The 16,908-nt window shown below is 45.8% G+C and overlaps 1 protein-coding gene across 1 annotated transcript; it reads left to right on the forward strand.

The window, feature by feature from the left end:
* Window positions 1-3,301: 3,301 nt before the first annotated feature.
* Window positions 3,302-15,679, forward strand: LOC138352632 (uncharacterized). The gene is made up of 5 exons (XM_069305139.1): window positions 3,302-3,402; window positions 14,869-14,910; window positions 14,989-15,072; window positions 15,153-15,446; window positions 15,525-15,679. The coding sequence occupies exons 2-5, from the start codon at window positions 14,869-14,871 to the stop codon at window positions 15,636-15,638; spliced, it is 534 nt and encodes a 177-aa protein (XP_069161240.1). The 5' UTR covers window positions 3,302-3,402; the 3' UTR covers window positions 15,639-15,679.
* Window positions 15,680-16,908: the final 1,229 nt, after the last annotated feature.

The following is a 16,908-nucleotide window of genomic DNA, read 5'->3' on the forward strand; positions in this document are numbered from 1 at the left end:
GTTCAAGAAATACAACAGAATAGCCTACACCATCGGTAAACTTAGTGGGAGTGTGAAGAAAAGGTTTAAGAAATACTTGGCAACAAGAACAGAGAAAGAATCTTGCATGCAAAACGTAAAAATATATATTTTCAATCCATATGGAAAAAAGAAACAAGAACAAAATAACGTTTTAAATAACTAATGTGAGACAAAAAAGGAGCTAACCATGACTGACTCAGGGCTTGATCTCCGGACTGTGAGGTCGCAGAGAACGCTCCCACAGCTGGGCTTCTGCGGCTCCTTGCTATACTTTCCTACTCACTGATCTTATATTGTATACACACTAAGGGTCTGATTAACAGCAGAAAAACACATGTGTGTTATTTGTTTTGTGTGTATTTACTATTTGTGCCTGCAGAAATCCTGCAGTTAGGTTTGGTTGGGCAAGCAAGACAACTGGGCAAGAAAAGGAAGATAGTGAAAGTGAACAGCGCCTACAGGAGGGTTATCGATGAAGGCACGACGTAAGCGAGAGTGAGGGTGTTGTAGGGACCACTCAATGTAGCGAAGACAATAGCGAACACGACGATCCTGTAGAGACAGGACGAAAGACTCAGGGTAAGGGACGAACAAAAGGTACCAGAGCTGAGGCGTAACCCAGTATGGTGCAGAGCATCAAGACAACGATGAGTGGAAGGAGAGGCAGACGAGTAAGTGGAACAGACATAATCGAGTTTCGACAGCACGAGAGAGGAATATAAAGAGAGGAGTGCGTAAAACAAGTCTTAGTTGTATAAAAATTGAAGCCATAATTGATGGCCCAGGACGACACGGCATCAATTGCATATTGAAGTTGTCGTTGTAGGAAAAGTGAGTCTTCACCGCGACATCAGAGCGTAAGATCGTCAACATAGAGCTGAGAAAACTCCAGAAGGAAGGGAAGCAAGAAGACCACTGAGTGCTACCAGGAATAAGAGTACTGCTAAGAACACTACCATGGGGTACACCTTAGTATTGCCGAAAAAAGGCAGAGAGAGTGGTACTAAGCCTCACTCTAAAGGAACGGCTAGAGAGGAAGCTTTGTAGGAAGAGAGGGAGATTACCACGAAGGCAAACAGGACGGAGTTAGGACAGAAAATGGTATCTCCAGGTGGTGTCATATGCCTTTTCCAGGTCAAAAAGGGCAGCAGCAACAACAGAGGTTTTAGCAGCAAAGGCAGTAGGAATAGACCTTCAAGTTTACGAGGACATCAGTCATGCTTCAACTAGAGAACCTGGTTTCCAAACAGGAAGAACTACCTCAAGCCAGTGCGTGGGCACTGACGACGACTCATATATACGGTTATAAATATTGTGTAAATAGTAAAATGTGCATAGAGAAAGATGGCGAAGCATCCCATAAGTAATGTCATCTGAGCCCGCTGCCGTAGAACCGTATATGGCAAAGGCAGACTGGAGTCATGTATTACTCCGAGAGAGTGAAAAAAGTCATTTTAGGAGAGCTGGAGATGCGTGCGAAAATCTAAGGGCAAGATTCAAGAAGGGGCTTGCGAGCAAGAAAAGAGGGAGGAAAATGAGAACCGGAGCTAACAGTCGATAAGTATGAACCCAGTTCGGATGCAACCGACACCGGATCAGACACAACAGGACCACGGAAGTGAAGGACTGGCGTGATATCTGGAACAAACGTACCCCCTACAAACGGATTTTCTTCCAGATCTGAGGGAGAGGAGTGTCAACTGTAATAGTGCAGACAAGTAGGCATACGGCTGTAAATATAGGCTTTGAGGCCTACAATGCTCCTTCTCAAAATGTGAGTGTAGACCTAGTGTGGTGAATATGTGAATTTAAGCCCACGGTGTTATTTCTCAATATGTGAGTGGGGGCCTCGGAACGAACTGCAGCAGCATGCAGGTTTTATAGAAATAATATTTGCACAAAGACTGTCAGTGTCAGGCTAAACAACTGGATGACCTCCACACAAGCAGAACTAGCAGCATCATAACTAGCTACCAGTACATTAAAAAAACATTGGAGGAGAAATAATATTTTGTGATTCAAAGTCTGCTCTTCAAGCAATCGAAAATTTCTCCTGGAAGATCGACAGCAAGAACCTCATACTACCAATTATAAATGATCTAATTGCTGCACAGAGTAAAGGGTCTCGAATCCCTTTTATATGGATACCTTCACACATAAATATAACCCATCATAATGAGACAGACATTGCAGCCAAATTAGCGTGCAACAACGATGAAGTTGAATTAGATCTAGGTATCCCCATCTCTACTGTCAAAATTGTATTGGTTCAAACACTCAGGTCTGATAGGAAGGAAATTACTGACTCCCAACGACCTGAAAGAACTAGTATTAAAAGCTATGATTTGTTCAGATCTGAAATCTATATCTATGGGCAGTACAAAACATCCACCAGACTGTGCGATACAGTGGTTGCAAGGATCAGATTGGGTTACCGTTACCTGTGGCAGGTGGCTATAGGTGATGGATCTCCCAATCCTGAGCACTCCAGGTGCAAACTCTGTGAGCAGGAACTGCGGCATGGTATCCCACACTACATCACCGAATGTCCAGTTATTAGACCTTTCAGACCAGTTGGTATGAGGTACCTGGAGCTTTGCAATTACTTTATTCACTCTCGTATTCTTGAGGATATCCTCATATTGCACCCAAAATTTGCCAGTGCAGGCTACTAAACATATGACCCTGTATGACTAACCATCCTGCAATATGGGGACTTTTTTTACCACTGCTACCTTATTCACTCTTGTGCTGATGATATCCTCAAAATACATCCACAGTCTGCCTGTGCAGACTGCCTATCACATGCCTCGGAATGACTAACCATCCTGTGTGATGGGGATTTTTTAGCATCACGTGGTTAGCTTTTTTGACACACTGTACACCACTTCATAGTCTAGGGTAGCTGCACAAATGCAGATGTACCTCATGTATTAATAAAAAAAAAAGATGGCAAATATATACATTTTGCGCTACGGTATTACAATTACTCATAATTAAATATTGTAAGACTTAAGGTAAAATTCAAAGCAAAACTAATATTTTGCTATTAATCAGTAAAGCGATAAAAAGGCTGCAAAAAATAATATGTTAATATAATTATTAAATAGAATTGTAAGGAATTATTGGACATGATAAAAATAAATAAATATTGAGTCTCCGTGAGTCTTCACACCATTTTGTTCCACTGGGAGCGTAGCTGACGGTTCAGTCAATAGATGGCGCTGTCATGGTGGTCTTGGCAGCTTTTGTGGGGAACTGTGTACCTTTCCCCTAAAGTGTTTGATGTTGAGTCAACGAGGTGCCCGGCCCGCCTTCAACCACAGTCAGTCCACTGTTGTCTGTGTGGTACCTTCTCTCATATTTTAAGTGTTGTTAAAGGTTAGTTTTAAATCAATTGTACATCTGGCCAATTATTTAAGTATATTGTTTACTGAAATAGAAATCCTACTTGGAATTAATTGCTTAACAGGTACTGATTCTATGATGTTAAGTTAGTAATATTTTATTAATGTACTTATTAAGGTAATATAGTAGATTGTTATAAGTATTTTCTTGGTGATTCTAATCTATAGTAAAAATTAAAGTGCTTAAAATGTAATACATTTTTTAAAATGTAAATTTCTTGAACAGTTAAAAGTCTAGGTCTAGCAAATGTTTATTTTGTAACTTACTTTAACCCTAGTAACATGCTCTCTTTTCACAAATTCCTAAAATTCAATCACTTGTGCAAAACGTAGAACTATGGATTTAAAATAGTTTGCATCGCAGTTAGTTGTTAAAGAAATGTAACCTTAAACTTTAATGCAAAGTCTCTACTCCAATAGCAGACTAAATATTTATAATTTCTGCCAAGATATTCTGCATTCTTTACTAAATTACTGCCTATATACTTAAATTATCCGTAGTCTTAAGAAAATAATTTGATTAGATTTGCTGAAATTCATTTTGGTTAACTATAACCTCCAATGAGGACCTAATAAGACGGGCATCTTAATGTCTATTAAACAGATTTTAATTGGCAGTTTCTCTTAACTATATTACTGCACGTTCATAACTTGAGCAAAATTTGCGGATCATAGAGTATAATATAAACGCCCTGAAGCACATAGTATTCGACTTGACTAATTTTTAACTATTTTTCTCGCTTTATATTAACTATTAACTAACTTTCTACCATTTGAATAATTTAATTCAAACGATTAAAGGCTGAAGCTGATTACTCTTTTAACATTGCTATTTGATTTAAATATCCCAAATATTTACTATTATGAATAGACTTCTGACGAAACTGCCAGAAATAGTAAGTTGAACTTCCTACCCTATCGCTTAATATCAAATCTAATTTTTAAACTTTGATAATCTTCACTTTAAGGACTCCTGTACTTCCTCCTTCCCAACAATCTTTTAATATATTGACCGGCTTCATAAACCGTAAGTTTCCCATAAAATTTTCACAAATTCTGTCTTGCATTGTTTGAACTGGTGAGGAAATATTCGGTGCAGTAACTTCAGTTCTGTTTAGATTTCAGAGTATATCTGAATGCTCTGATCATGGTACCCCCTCCCCATCCTGCCTGTTGTCGTGAGGGGGCTTGGTAGGCGGCTGCCGGAGGGTAATGCTCCATGGGTCGGTCCCATCCTTTTGAAGCCTTGTGCTCCTGCTGCTGTCTTCTCCAATTGTGTCGAATCTTTTACTTTTCCTACCCCTTGCTCAGCTCGTTGCGGCCGTGAGGAAAAGGGGGGGGGGCTTAGTGGTCGCCTGCTGGAGTGTGATGCTCCTTGGGACAGTCCTCTGTCCTTTTTGTAGCCTTGTGCTCCTGTTGCTGTCCTCTCCAATTGTGCTGAACACCTTTTCCTTTTGTTTCGTTTTTTTCCCCCCTTTTCTCCTATCTGCTTGCCGTTTCCTGCCAACCTTTTGTTTGTTTTTGTTATTCCTTTGGACTTCTTCTATTTTGACGCCCGGGTGCTTGGGGAGGCTTACTCTTGCACCCGAAGAACTGTAGTACCCAACCTCGAGAGCGAGGGGAATTTTTTATTGTCGCTCCCCCCTTTCGTCACTGAACCTGATCTCGACGGACTGTCGGTTCTTAAGGTGGCGTTTGTGGGGCGCATACTCACGACGCATCCCTGGGAGGCCCCAGCATGATCGGCGATAGCTTCTTGTTGGGTGTCTGCATCTAATTGTGGCTCCATGATGGGTGTGGGGGCACATTCGTGAATGAATATTACTTTTCGTAGCGATGAAAAATCTAGTTTCAACTGTTTCTGCTCTACCTTCTCAGGCTCGTGCGGTGGGCGACAAAGCCCCAGAGTCCGTCCGTGTTGGAAGACCGGGCTCTATAGCCTCCACTGCATTAGGCCCCAACCTTGCTCCTCCTTTAACCTCTGACGCCTCCCCTCGGCTCCCCTCCCTTCTCTGTGGTTGGGTCGAGTCCCAGGCCCCCAGTGGTGACTACCTCGTCCCCTGGCGCAGCTTCGTCTCTCATTGTGACTACTACGCCTTTTACCCCCGTGACCTCTGGGGGTTCTCGCCGCCGATCCCACCACGGCTGCACTCGCACGATCCCTTCCCGTAATGGTACTTTCGACGTCTTGTTTGGTCCTGCTACGCGAGCTAAATACTTTGATCTCCACCATCTGGATTCTACTCCTCCTGACGACTTCTCCCTCCATAAACACCTTGTTGATTCAGTAGATGGCTTTTACTTTTAACTCTACCAGTTACAGTACGTGTGTCGTCGCTGCTCCTTCTCGGGATGCAGCTACTCGCTTAGCCGCTTTGTCCTGCATTGGCGAGACCCCTGTCTGGGTCTCCAAGAACGTTCGGTTAAATGCCAGTGTTGGCACTGTTGTCGTCCCACACCATGTATCAACTGGTGTTCGGGACCTCGAAGATTGCCAGGAGGATATTAAACATATCCTAAAAGCCCAAGGCCATTCTGTCCTCTAGGTGGACACGTTTACTCGACCCCCTCGTGGTCATCGCCGTCAGCCCCTTCGAGTTATAAAAATCCTCTTTGATAGTAGGGCCCTTCCGCCCTCTGTTATTCTTGCTGGTGCCAGATGCTCCGTTCAAGAGTACATTCCCTCTCTTAGACTATGCAATAAGTGTTGGAAGTTTGGGCACGGTGTCCTCAAATGCACCAGTACTGTGTATCTGTGCCCCTTTTGTAGGGACGATAGTAATTCTAAGTCAGAGTGCGCTTCTCTCCAGGCTCGCTGCCTCAATTGCGGTGAAGCCCCTCCCTACTTTCTCAAGTTCGTGTATGCACTAGAAACTCGAGGAAGCCGTCCTGAACTTGAAGTACCGTTATCGTCTGTTTTTTTCCTGAAGCGAGACGCAAAGTTCGTCGTCTCGCCCCCTTTCGCGGGTGCCTTGACCTACGCTCGCGTGTTGCGTTCGACCTTTCTTCGTCCTTCCCGTCTTCCTCAGTCTCTCAACCATTTCCAGGCCTTAAACCCGGCCACACCCACCACCGCCTCCCTATTCTTTTACCTCCTGTCCCAGATGGTCTCTCTCCCGGTTCTCCATCTGGGATTTCCCCCCCTTTCCTACCCAGTCCGCCATGTCTCCTTTGTCTTCCCCATCTCCCCCACTTTCTTCCCGACCCTCCCCCCCCCCCCCCCCCCTCCTCCAGTCTCTTGATCCGCCACGCCACCTGTCGGTCCAGGCTGATATCCATCATCCTCCCAGCGACCTTCGTGTTGTTTGCTCTCGTTCCTCTTCTCCTGCTGAGACCATTGAGTCTGTCGCCCGGTACGTTGTTACTGGAACGCCTGTCTCGGTCAGAAACGTAAGCCTGGATCTTCTCCTTCTTCCTCTCCGGCAGGTAAGATGGTTTCGCTTTCTTCCTCACCCCCTCCCTCTGACTGTCACTACATCCCCCTCCCATTTCCGTAGTTGAACCCCCTGTCTCTGATATGAAGGTTTCTTCCGCCCCAGATTCCCTCTGTTGCTGCCCTTCGTAAGGTGCACTCCCTGCTTTCTGCCCCCCCTCCTCAAACTGTCCTTGCTTGCCCCTCTGTTGTCGCCTCATCCTCCGGACCCCGTCAGTCCGCCTCTGGTCTGTTCTCTCGCTCTCTTCCCTCTCTCCTTACTAAGCTTACCCATGCCCCCTAACCCTGATTTTTGCGACCCTGCTCCTGATCCAGACCCTGCTCCTGAGGTTCTTTAATACACTGTTCCTCTTTACCTTTATTTCTAGTTCTCTGTTGGTGTCCCTTCTCTTTGATAATGTCTATTCTTCGGTGGAATATTCGTAGATTTTACGCCAACTTCCATGAACTCCAACTTCTCATTACACGGTTTACACCACTTTGTGTGGGTCTCCAGGAACCCATGCTTGGTGCTCGTCCTGGTCACTTTCGTGGTTATTCCTTTCATTCTGCCCCCCCCCCCTCGGCTCTTGCTGGGGCCCATAACTCTTGCTCTCTTAATTCGTTCTGATATTCCCTTCGTCCCCCTACTTCTTCCGTCCCCTATCCATTGCTCTGCTGCTCGTGTTTTTGTAAGTAAATGGTATACAGTTTGTTCCATTTATCTCCCTCCAAATGTCCCTCTTTCCCTTCCTGATCTTAAGCACCTCCTGGACTCCTTGCCAGAGCCGGTGCTCCTTTTGGGTGATTTCAACTGTCTACATCCCTCTAGGGTGATGTTCTGACAAACACCCGAGGCCGTCTTCTCGAACCGTTCGTCCTCGCTTCATCTCTATCTCTTCTGATTTCTGGTGAGCCCACTCGTGGAGACTCTCTAACTCGCACCCTTTCCTGTCTTGATCTTTCTCTGCTCGTCGTCCCTCTTAGATTTCGGGTGGCTGGTTCTTGATGATCTCCACAAGTGATCATTTTCCCATCCTCGTTTCTTTTTCTCTTTCCACCCTCCCCTTTCCTTCCCTCGGTGGCAGTTTGCCAAGGCTGACTGGTGTCTATTCACCCTCCGTGCTACTCTCTGACCTCTCCTCTTCCTCGCGCCCTTCTCCTTTTTTGACACTGTCTTCAACGCTGCCCTCAGCTCTATCCCTCGCTCTTCCTCCCGGGTCACACTGAAGTGTGTTCTTTAGTGGAATACGGACTGTGCTGGGGCTGTCGGCTGTAAGCGTGCAGCATGGAAAAAAACCCACCGCCGGCAGACAGCCGTTTCTTTCATTCTGTTTCGGAAGGAAACTGCGGTGGCCCGTAGGACCATCCGTACTGCTAAACGAGAGAGTTGGAAATCTTGTCTCCACCATTACGTCCGCTACTCCTCTACCGCAGATTTGGAAGAAGCTCCGCAAGATTGCTGGCAAGTTCGTTCCAGATGTCTCGCCGGTTCTCCACCTCCGTTAGACTCTTGTGGGGGGTGGGGGGGGGGGATCCAGTGCAGGTCGCTGCCGAACTGGGTTCCCACTTTTCTTCTGCTAGCTCTGGTTCTCGTCTTCCTCAATCCTTCCTTTTCCGTAAGCCTGTTCTTGAATCTTCTCCTTTAGATTTCCACACTCGTCTCTGCCTTCTCTATAACGATCCTTTCTCTTTCTGAACTTCAGTCTGCCCTGGCCCTCTGCGGATCTACGGCAGCGGGCTCGGATGACGTTCATTATGAGAAGCTTCGCCATCTCCCTCAGTGCATGTTTCAGTATTTACCGATTCTGTGTAACCAGGTCTGGCAGTCGTTGTCCATCCCTGAGGACTGGCTCTATGCCATTGTACTCCCTATTCGGAAACCAGGGTCTCTCGGTACGTCCCTTAAGGACTTCTGCCCTATTGCTCTAAAGAGTTGTGTTTGCAAGCTGTTTGAGCGTATGGTAAATGTCCGTCTGATGTGGTTCTTGGAACACCATCACCACTTCTCTCCTTCTCAATTTGATTTTCGCAAGTGCCGCAGCACGACTGATGTCCTGATGAACTTGGAGGTCTATATTCGTACCGCTTTTACTGCGAAGACCTCCGTTGTTGCTGTCCTTTTTGACCTGGAAAAGGCTTATGACACGACTTGGAGATGCCATATTCTGTCCCAACTTCGTTCTTTTTTCCTTCGTGGTAATGTCCCTCTCTTCCTTCAAAACTTTCTCTCTCCTCGTACCTTTCGAGTCGGGCTTGATGCCACTCTCTCTGCCTCTTTTCGGCAATACGAAGGTGTGCCCCAGGCTAGTGTTCTGAACACTACTTTTTCTGGTTGCCCTCAATGGTCTTCTTTCCTCTCTTCCTTCAGGTGTCTTCTCCGCTCTCTATGTTGATGATCTTACCCTTTGCTGTCGAGGTGATGATTCGCCTCTCCTTCAATGGCGGCTTCAACTTGCGATTGATGCCGTGTCATCTTGGGACACCAATCGTGGCTTCAAGTTCTCTACTACTAAGACTTGTGCCATGATTTTTACTCGGAAGCGGATCGTTCTTCGTCCCTCTGTGACTTTATGGTCATCCCCTTGAGTACAAAGATTCCGCGAAGCTTTTGGGGTTATTCTTTGACACTCGTTTGTCTCGGTCGCCCCATGTCTCTTACCTCCGCGTGGAATGCTCTAAGGCCCTTAACCTCTTAAGGCTATTTACCTACTTAAGCCTACTTAAAGGTTTTGTCCCATACTTCTTGGGGAGCGGATAGGCGCACGCTCCTCTATTTGCATTCCTCTCTCGTCCTGTCTAAGCTTGATTATGGTTGCCCTGCATACTCTTATGCTTCTCCTACTCTTCGCCATCTTGATCCTTTGCACCATACTGGGTTGCGCCTCGGCACTGGTGCTTCTCGTTCCACTCCTACCCTCAGTTTGTACGCTGACACTGACTTTGTCTCTCCAGGATCGCCGCTATCGCTACGGTCTTTGCTATCTAGTGCGATCCTTACAGCATCCTCACACTCGCCTCTATCGTGCTTTGACTTTTACCACTCCTATAGTTCCTGTTCCTCTTCACCACCTTCCTCTTTCTGTCCGTTTGTCTCGCTTACAATATTCTCTTTCGGTTCGTCTTGCTAATGCTTCGCCTCGTATTGTTCCCTCCTTGCCCCCGTGGAGGGTCCCGCCTTCCCAAATTTTGTACTTCTCTAACCCGCATCACTAAAGCTTTTACCACCCATACAGTTCTGAACGCCTCTTGAGCACTTTTCTTCCCACTCCGTTCCCATCTTCACCGACGGGTCAAAGTCTGCTGACGGTGTGGGCTACTCGGTTGTTTTTCCTGACGACACTTATAAGTGTCGCCTTCCTCCTGAGGCTAGCATCTTCACAGCAGAACTCTATGCTATTCTCTATGCTCTTCGTCTCGTGCTTTCCTGGGGGCAGTCCTCCTTCATTGTAGTAGTTGACTCTCGTATTGCCCTCATGGCTTAAAGGTCCTTTAATCCAGTCCACACTGTGGTCATAGATTTAACATTGGCCGTTTCTTATCTCCAGTAAATTTAAGGTTGAAGCATTTTGCTGGATTCCCAGCCATGTTGGTCTCTTTAAATGAGCGTGCGGATACTGCCGCCAAGGACGCTATTCGCACTTGTCCCATCTCCCATAAAGGCGTTTCTTATTCAGACTTTTACCCAGTTATTCATGCCTCCATCCTTGACCGTTGGCAGCATCGTTAGTCTTCTGTTCTTGGTAATAAACTGCGTACTCTTAAGAGTCGTGTGTCCCAGTGGCCTTCCTCCTGCCACCGTAACCGACAGTGGGAAACGGCTCTGGCTAGGTTACGTATTGGCCATACCCGTTTACCTCACGGTCACTTAATGAAGCGCCGCCCTGCTCCTTATTGTCCAAATTGCATTGTCCCTCTTACAGTAGTACATGTTCATGTTGAATGACCTGACTTCCAGGATGAGCGTATGTCTTGTTTTCCAACTGTCCCCCGCGGTCGCTTGTCCCTCGATAGAATTCTTGGCGACTCTGATACTTTTGATATCGTTCATCTTATGCATTTTTTTTCTCGTATTGGCATTCTTGGTGATATTTAGCGCCTTCTGATTATCCCGCACATTTGATGGTGCTACATAGCCTTCCCGGTTTGATTCCTTCTATTGATAATTACTTGCTTTTACTTTTCCTAGTTTAATTTTTTCTTCCCTCCCCCCCCCCCCCTCTCTTCTATTCTTTTCAATTCACTTCCTGTCGGCCTTTTGCCAGTCTTGATTATTCTTTTGGACCTCTTTGTTTTGACGCCAGGTGTTTGAAGAGGCATACTCTCACCCGAACAACTATCGGTACCACAATGTCGGGAGCAAGGGGACACGTTTAATATCGATTATTCTTTCATCACTGAACCCCTAATCTCTACGGACTGACGGTTCTTAAGGTGGCGTTTGTGAACGGTATACTCGCGACGCACCCCTAGGAGGCACCGGCAAAATATCTCTTGGGGTGTCTTATCCTCTAATTGACTCCATGGTGGGGAGGCGGGGCGGGACATTGGTGAAAAGTCTTCATTCTTGTTTTCATGCCGATGACTACTGTTTCTCTTATGACTTTTCGGGCTCGTGGGGTGGGCGACCAAGCCCCCGAGTAGAGCCCTGTTTAAAGACGGGGCTCTGTAACCCATTCTACACTGTGAGACCTGACCTTGCTGCTCCTCCTGATGCCTATGCTTCCCTCCCTCCTGTGGTTGGTTTCATCCCTAAGCCCCCTCTGGTATCTACCCCGTCCCCTGGCCCGGCTTGGTCTCAATATAACTACTACACCTTTCAACACTTGGAGGTTCTCGACGCCGTCCTCACCGTGGTCGCACTCGCACGATCCCTTCTCATACTAATGCATACCACCGTTGTTTGGTCCTACTTCATGGGCTAAATAATGATGCCTCCAGTTGGGTTCTGCACCTCCTCAAGATTTCTCCCTCTATAAAAACTTTGATTAAGTTGATGCCTGTTAAATTAACCCCACTGGTTTTGGTACAAATGTCTTTGCTGCTTCTCGGCATACAGCTAGCCGCTTAACCGCATTGTCCTGCGATGGAGACTACTCTTTGGATCTCCATAAAACTGTTAAGTGCCAGTGTTGACACTCTCCTCCCGCATCATGCTGCAACTGGTATTCGGGATATGACTGCCATGAGGCTACTAGACATCCTCGAGGACCAAGGTCATTCTGTTCTCCAGGTGGAAGTTTTCACTAGATCCCCTCGCGGCTGTCACCGTCTGCCGCTTCGGGTTGTGAAGATTTCTTGTTATGGTCGTACACTGTGTTCCTCATTCTACCTCTAGGGACACGCAGAAGTGTGTTCCCTAGTGAAATGTCGAATGTGCTCGGGCTGTCTGCTGTAACCGTTCAGCTTGGACACCGCCGCCGGCAGATTCTTTTATTTCGGAAGGAGTGCAGTGGACCATCTATACGGTTAAGTGTTGGCAGTCTTGCGTTGCCACCATTATGTCCGAAAATCACCTGTTGCAGATCTTGAAGCACATCCACAAGATAGTGGGTAACTTCGTTCACTATGTCTAGCCGGTTCTTCACCTCCGTGGTACTCCTGTGTTGGACCCGGTGCAGGTTGCGGCCGAACTGGGTTCCCACTTTTCATGTTGGCTCTGGTTCTCATCTTCGTCCTTTCTTCTTAATCCTGTTCTTGAATCTCGTCTTTTAGATTTCCGTACCCATCTCGGCCTTCCCTATAACGATCCATTCTCTCTGAACTTCAATCTGCCCTGGCCCTCTGTGGTTCTACGGCAGCGGGCTCTGATGGCATTCATTAAATGCTTTGCAATCTCCCTTTGTGCACGTCTAGGTATGAGTCTGTACAACCGGGTCTGGGAGTCGTCGTCAGTCCGAAGACTGGTTCGATGCTGATGTCCTCTCTGTTCGGAAACCATGGTTTCTCGTGACATGCCCTCAGGGCTTCTGACCTATTGCCCTCAAGAATTGTCTGCAAACTCTCTTGAACGTATGGTTAACGTTAATTTTATGTGGTTCTTAGAACACTACACCACCTCCCCTTCTCAATTTGGCTTTTCGTAAATTCCTCGGCACAACAGATGTGCTGGTGAACTTGCTCTATATTCTGGTTTTGCTGCGATGACCTCCGTTGTTGCCGTATTTTTAGACCTGGAAAAGGCTTATGTCCAGGCGGTGTCTTATCATATTCTCTCCCAACTTCGTTCTCTTGTCCTTCGTGGTAATCTCCCTCTCTTCCTAAAAAGCTTCCTCTCTCGTCGTGCCTTTAGTGAGGCTTGGGGCAACTCTCTTCCTCTTTTTCGGCAATGCAAGGGTGTGCCCCAAGTTAGTGTTCTGAGCACTATAATTTTTTTTTTTTTATACTTGCCTTCAGTGGTCTTCTTTCCTCTTCCTTCTTGCGTCTTCTCGGCTCTGTCGACGACCTTGCCCTCTGTTGTCGGGGGTGATCATTCGCCTCTTTGTGTACAGGAATTCCGTTAAGCTTTTGGGGTTAATCTTCGAAACTCCATTGTCTTGGTCACCCCATAACTTTTACCCGAGTTGAATGCTCTAAGGCTCTTAACATCCTAAAGGGTTTTGTGCCGTACTTCTGGAGCAGATAAGCGCACGCTCCTCTTTACATTCCTTTCTCGTACTGTCAAAACTAATTATGGTTACCCTGCTTACTCTTCTGCCTCTTCTAATTTTCAGCCATGATGCTTTGCACCATAATGGTTTGTACCTCTGCTCTGGTGCCTTTCGTTAGACTCCTGCCCCCAGCTTGTATATTGAAAATGGATTCCTCTCTCTTTAGGACCGCTGTGATCACTTGTCTTCGATATCATGTGTGGTCCTTGCAACATCCTTACCCTCGCCTCTGTCGTTCTTTGACTCTTATCCCGCCTATAGCTCCTGTTCCTCTTCACTGCCTCTTTCTGTCCGGTTGTCTTAAAAGATTCTCTTTAGATTCGTATTGCCGATGCTTCTCCTCGTATTGTTCTGTCCTTTCCCTTTGGAGGGTCCCCCTTCCTAAATTTTGTTTATCCCTTGCCCGTATTACTAAAGCTCTTACGCCTCCTGCAGTTCTCGAACACCTTTTCATTGACCACACTTCTTCCCACTCCCACTCCATTTCCATTTTCAGCGATGGGTCTAAGTCTGCAGACGGTGTTGGCTACTGTTTTCCTGACCACACTTGTGTCGCCTACCTCCGGAGACTAGCATCTTCACTGCAGAACTTTATGCTATTCTCTCTGCTTTTCGAGTCTGGCTTTGTCATTGTCAATCTTCCTTTGTGATTGTTGTTGACTTTGGTAGTGCCCTCATGGCTCTTGGATCCTTTAATCCTGTACTTCCAGTGATCGTACAGATTCAGCATTGGCTGTTTCTTATACACAGTAAATTTAAGTAGGAGTTTTGCTGGGTTCCCAGTCATATTGGTGTTGCTTGAGCGTGCGGTAGCTTGTGTGCAGCTTCCCTGGCTGCAGCCAGGGAAGCTGTCTGCTCTGGTCCCCTCTCCCATAAAGGTATTCCTTATTTAGACTTTAAGCCAGTTATTCATTCCTCCATCCTTAACGTTGGCTGGATCATCCCACCACCATGACTGGTGGTGGGAAAACGACTGTGAGGTTGCGTATTGGCCATACGCACTTGGCTCACGGTTGTTTAATGGGGCGCTACTCTGCTCCTTGTTGTCCAAATTGTATTGTCCCTCTTATGGTTATGCATGTCCTAATTGAATGTCTTGGCTTCCAGGACGAGCGTATCTTACGTTCTGACCATTCCTCGCGGTCGCTTGTTCCTGTATTAGAGTTCCTGGCGTATCTAAAACTTTTGATGTTGTTCGCCTTGTGCGTTTCAGTTCTCGTATTGGCATCCTTTGTGATATTTAGCACCTTCTGATTATTCTGCACATTTGATGGTGCTGCATAGCCTTCCCGGTTTGGTGCCTTTTGATAATTCTTTGATCGTGGTAGCTAATAACTCTTCTGACTTCTAATTACACACTGCCTTTTCTTCCATACAGATGGCGATATTTGCTCTACTCTTCCTCTGTTGTATCGCCCAGGTAATTACCATTTTTACACTATACTCTTGCAAATATTAAACGCAATTTTGAAAGAAGCTAAAAATTGCACTCTAACAGATCCAGGGTCAGGCGTACCAACCTTACGGCACCCACGCGCCCCTGCCAGTCGTCACCCCCACAACCTCCACCGTCACCACTGAGGTTGGTAACCATGGTACTACCCTTCTCAACCAACCTGTTATTTATGTTTCACTAATTGGTAATGGTGTATAATATTGCAGACTACCCTGACCCACACTCTGCGGGAGACTACAACCTCTGACGTCTGGGTTACTGAGCAGACAGCGATCACCCTGACAGTCACCCAGACAACCACCCAATGGGAGTTTGTTTCTCAGCAGCCACAGACAGTGACCTCTGTGATAAGGGTCACCTCCACACCGGTAGTGTTGGTAACGGCTACGGTGGGGGTCTACCCAGTGAGCACAATGGTCTCCATCTACAGTCAGTTTGTTACCACAACAGATACTGTTAAATACTGGCAGACCATCACCCACGTGGCTGTCACTCATGAGGTAACTATGTAGTCTTGAACTTGTGGAAGTGTTCATTAACTTTATTACACAAACGTCAATAATGTTTGTATTTTGCAGATCCAGACGGTCCCTGTGGTATCTACACAAGAACTCGTGCAGGATATAGTAACTACCATCACCCAAATAGTAACTACTACGGTTACGTCCACCACCGCCAGATACTATGCTTAATTTATTGTACTTGTCTTGCCTGAAATAAAAACTTGATAAAACGATCAATTTTATTTAAAATTTTAATGATCTAATATTTATTGTGCAACAATGGAAAGAAATCTTGAGCAGTTTTTTGTATACCATAGTTGCGCTGAAGACTTTTACTACGGAATGCTCCCTGGTTACACGGGTCTCTACGCAAGAAGGAACTATTTATGGTGAAAACGCTATCTTGTTTTATATTTCATTAGTAGACCTGTGACTTTTTTCTAAATATGCTTGTTAGTATATAAACTACCCCCTTGCATAGCGGAAGTGTTTAACAATGAAATTGCATTAAAAACTTATTTCAGCTGCCTGCTATAGGTCTTTATAAAAAGAATCTACCAGTGAACGTTCTGGGTAGCCCAGGTGACGTGTTGGACGAACGTGACTTGGGCACAGTATCGAAAAGTTTTCGACACGGGCAGAAATACAAAGTCACGTTAACAATTTTTTTTTTATCCACAGGTGTAGACTCGTTGCACACGAAATTAGAGTAATGAATATTTTGCATACTCTTATAACCCCCATAATTGCATTGTCACACGCATATTAGGCTGCAAATACGGTTAAATTAACCTGGGTATCACCCGTATATTGAAAAGACATTGTTGGTCCGAATATTCGGGTCCAACAAATTACTCTTATGGCCTGTAAGTATATTATAAAAGGCTGTTTCGGATGGGAACAAATGTTGATGGGCGGCACAAAACTTCCACCAGACTGACACTTTGCCAAGATCAGGTTAGGATAGTTACCTTTGGGTACAGGCGACTGATCTCGCCATCCTGAGCACTCCAGGCGGTAACACTAGGCAGGAACCAGGTCACAATCTCAAACACATCATTGATTGCCCAGTTATTAGATCATTAACAACCACTGGCATGAGGCTCCTGGAAGTTTGCATTTATTTTATTAAATATATAAATATTATTGAAGATATCTTTAATGCATCTGGAGCTTGCCAGTGCAGACTACTTGTCACATGATTTTTATTATTGCTGCAAGGCGTCTAATTTGTTTACCGACTCCATGCTCTAGGTGAGCAGTAGTGCAAAAAACGATTAGGGCTCAAAAGGTCTTGATGAAATACTTAGGTCCGATGAACAAATCTAAGCTAAATGCAGTATAATTGTCGGCTAGATAGATTTCAATAGGAATATACATTTAATCATACCTTGATGGTAGCTCTTTTCACTAATACACAACTGACCAGTGGAGATATTGCATGGTCATTTAGAAGATG

Source organism: Procambarus clarkii, chromosome 54 (genome assembly GCF_040958095.1).
Source record: "Procambarus clarkii isolate CNS0578487 chromosome 54, FALCON_Pclarkii_2.0, whole genome shotgun sequence".
NCBI classification, from domain to species: domain Eukaryota; kingdom Metazoa; phylum Arthropoda; class Malacostraca; order Decapoda; family Cambaridae; genus Procambarus; species Procambarus clarkii.

Bases quoted from the DNA above. Each gene is read 5' to 3' on its own strand.
- LOC138352632 (XM_069305139.1), top strand. From the start codon at position 14,869: ATGGCGATATTTGCTCTACTCTTCCTCTGTTGTATCGCCCAG. The intron at 15,073-15,152 runs GTTGGTAACCAT...ATAATATTGCAG, and splicing joins CCTCCACCGTCACCACTGAG to ACTACCCTGACCCACACTCT. The intron at 15,447-15,524 runs GTAACTATGTAG...TGTATTTTGCAG, and splicing joins ACGTGGCTGTCACTCATGAG to ATCCAGACGGTCCCTGTGGT.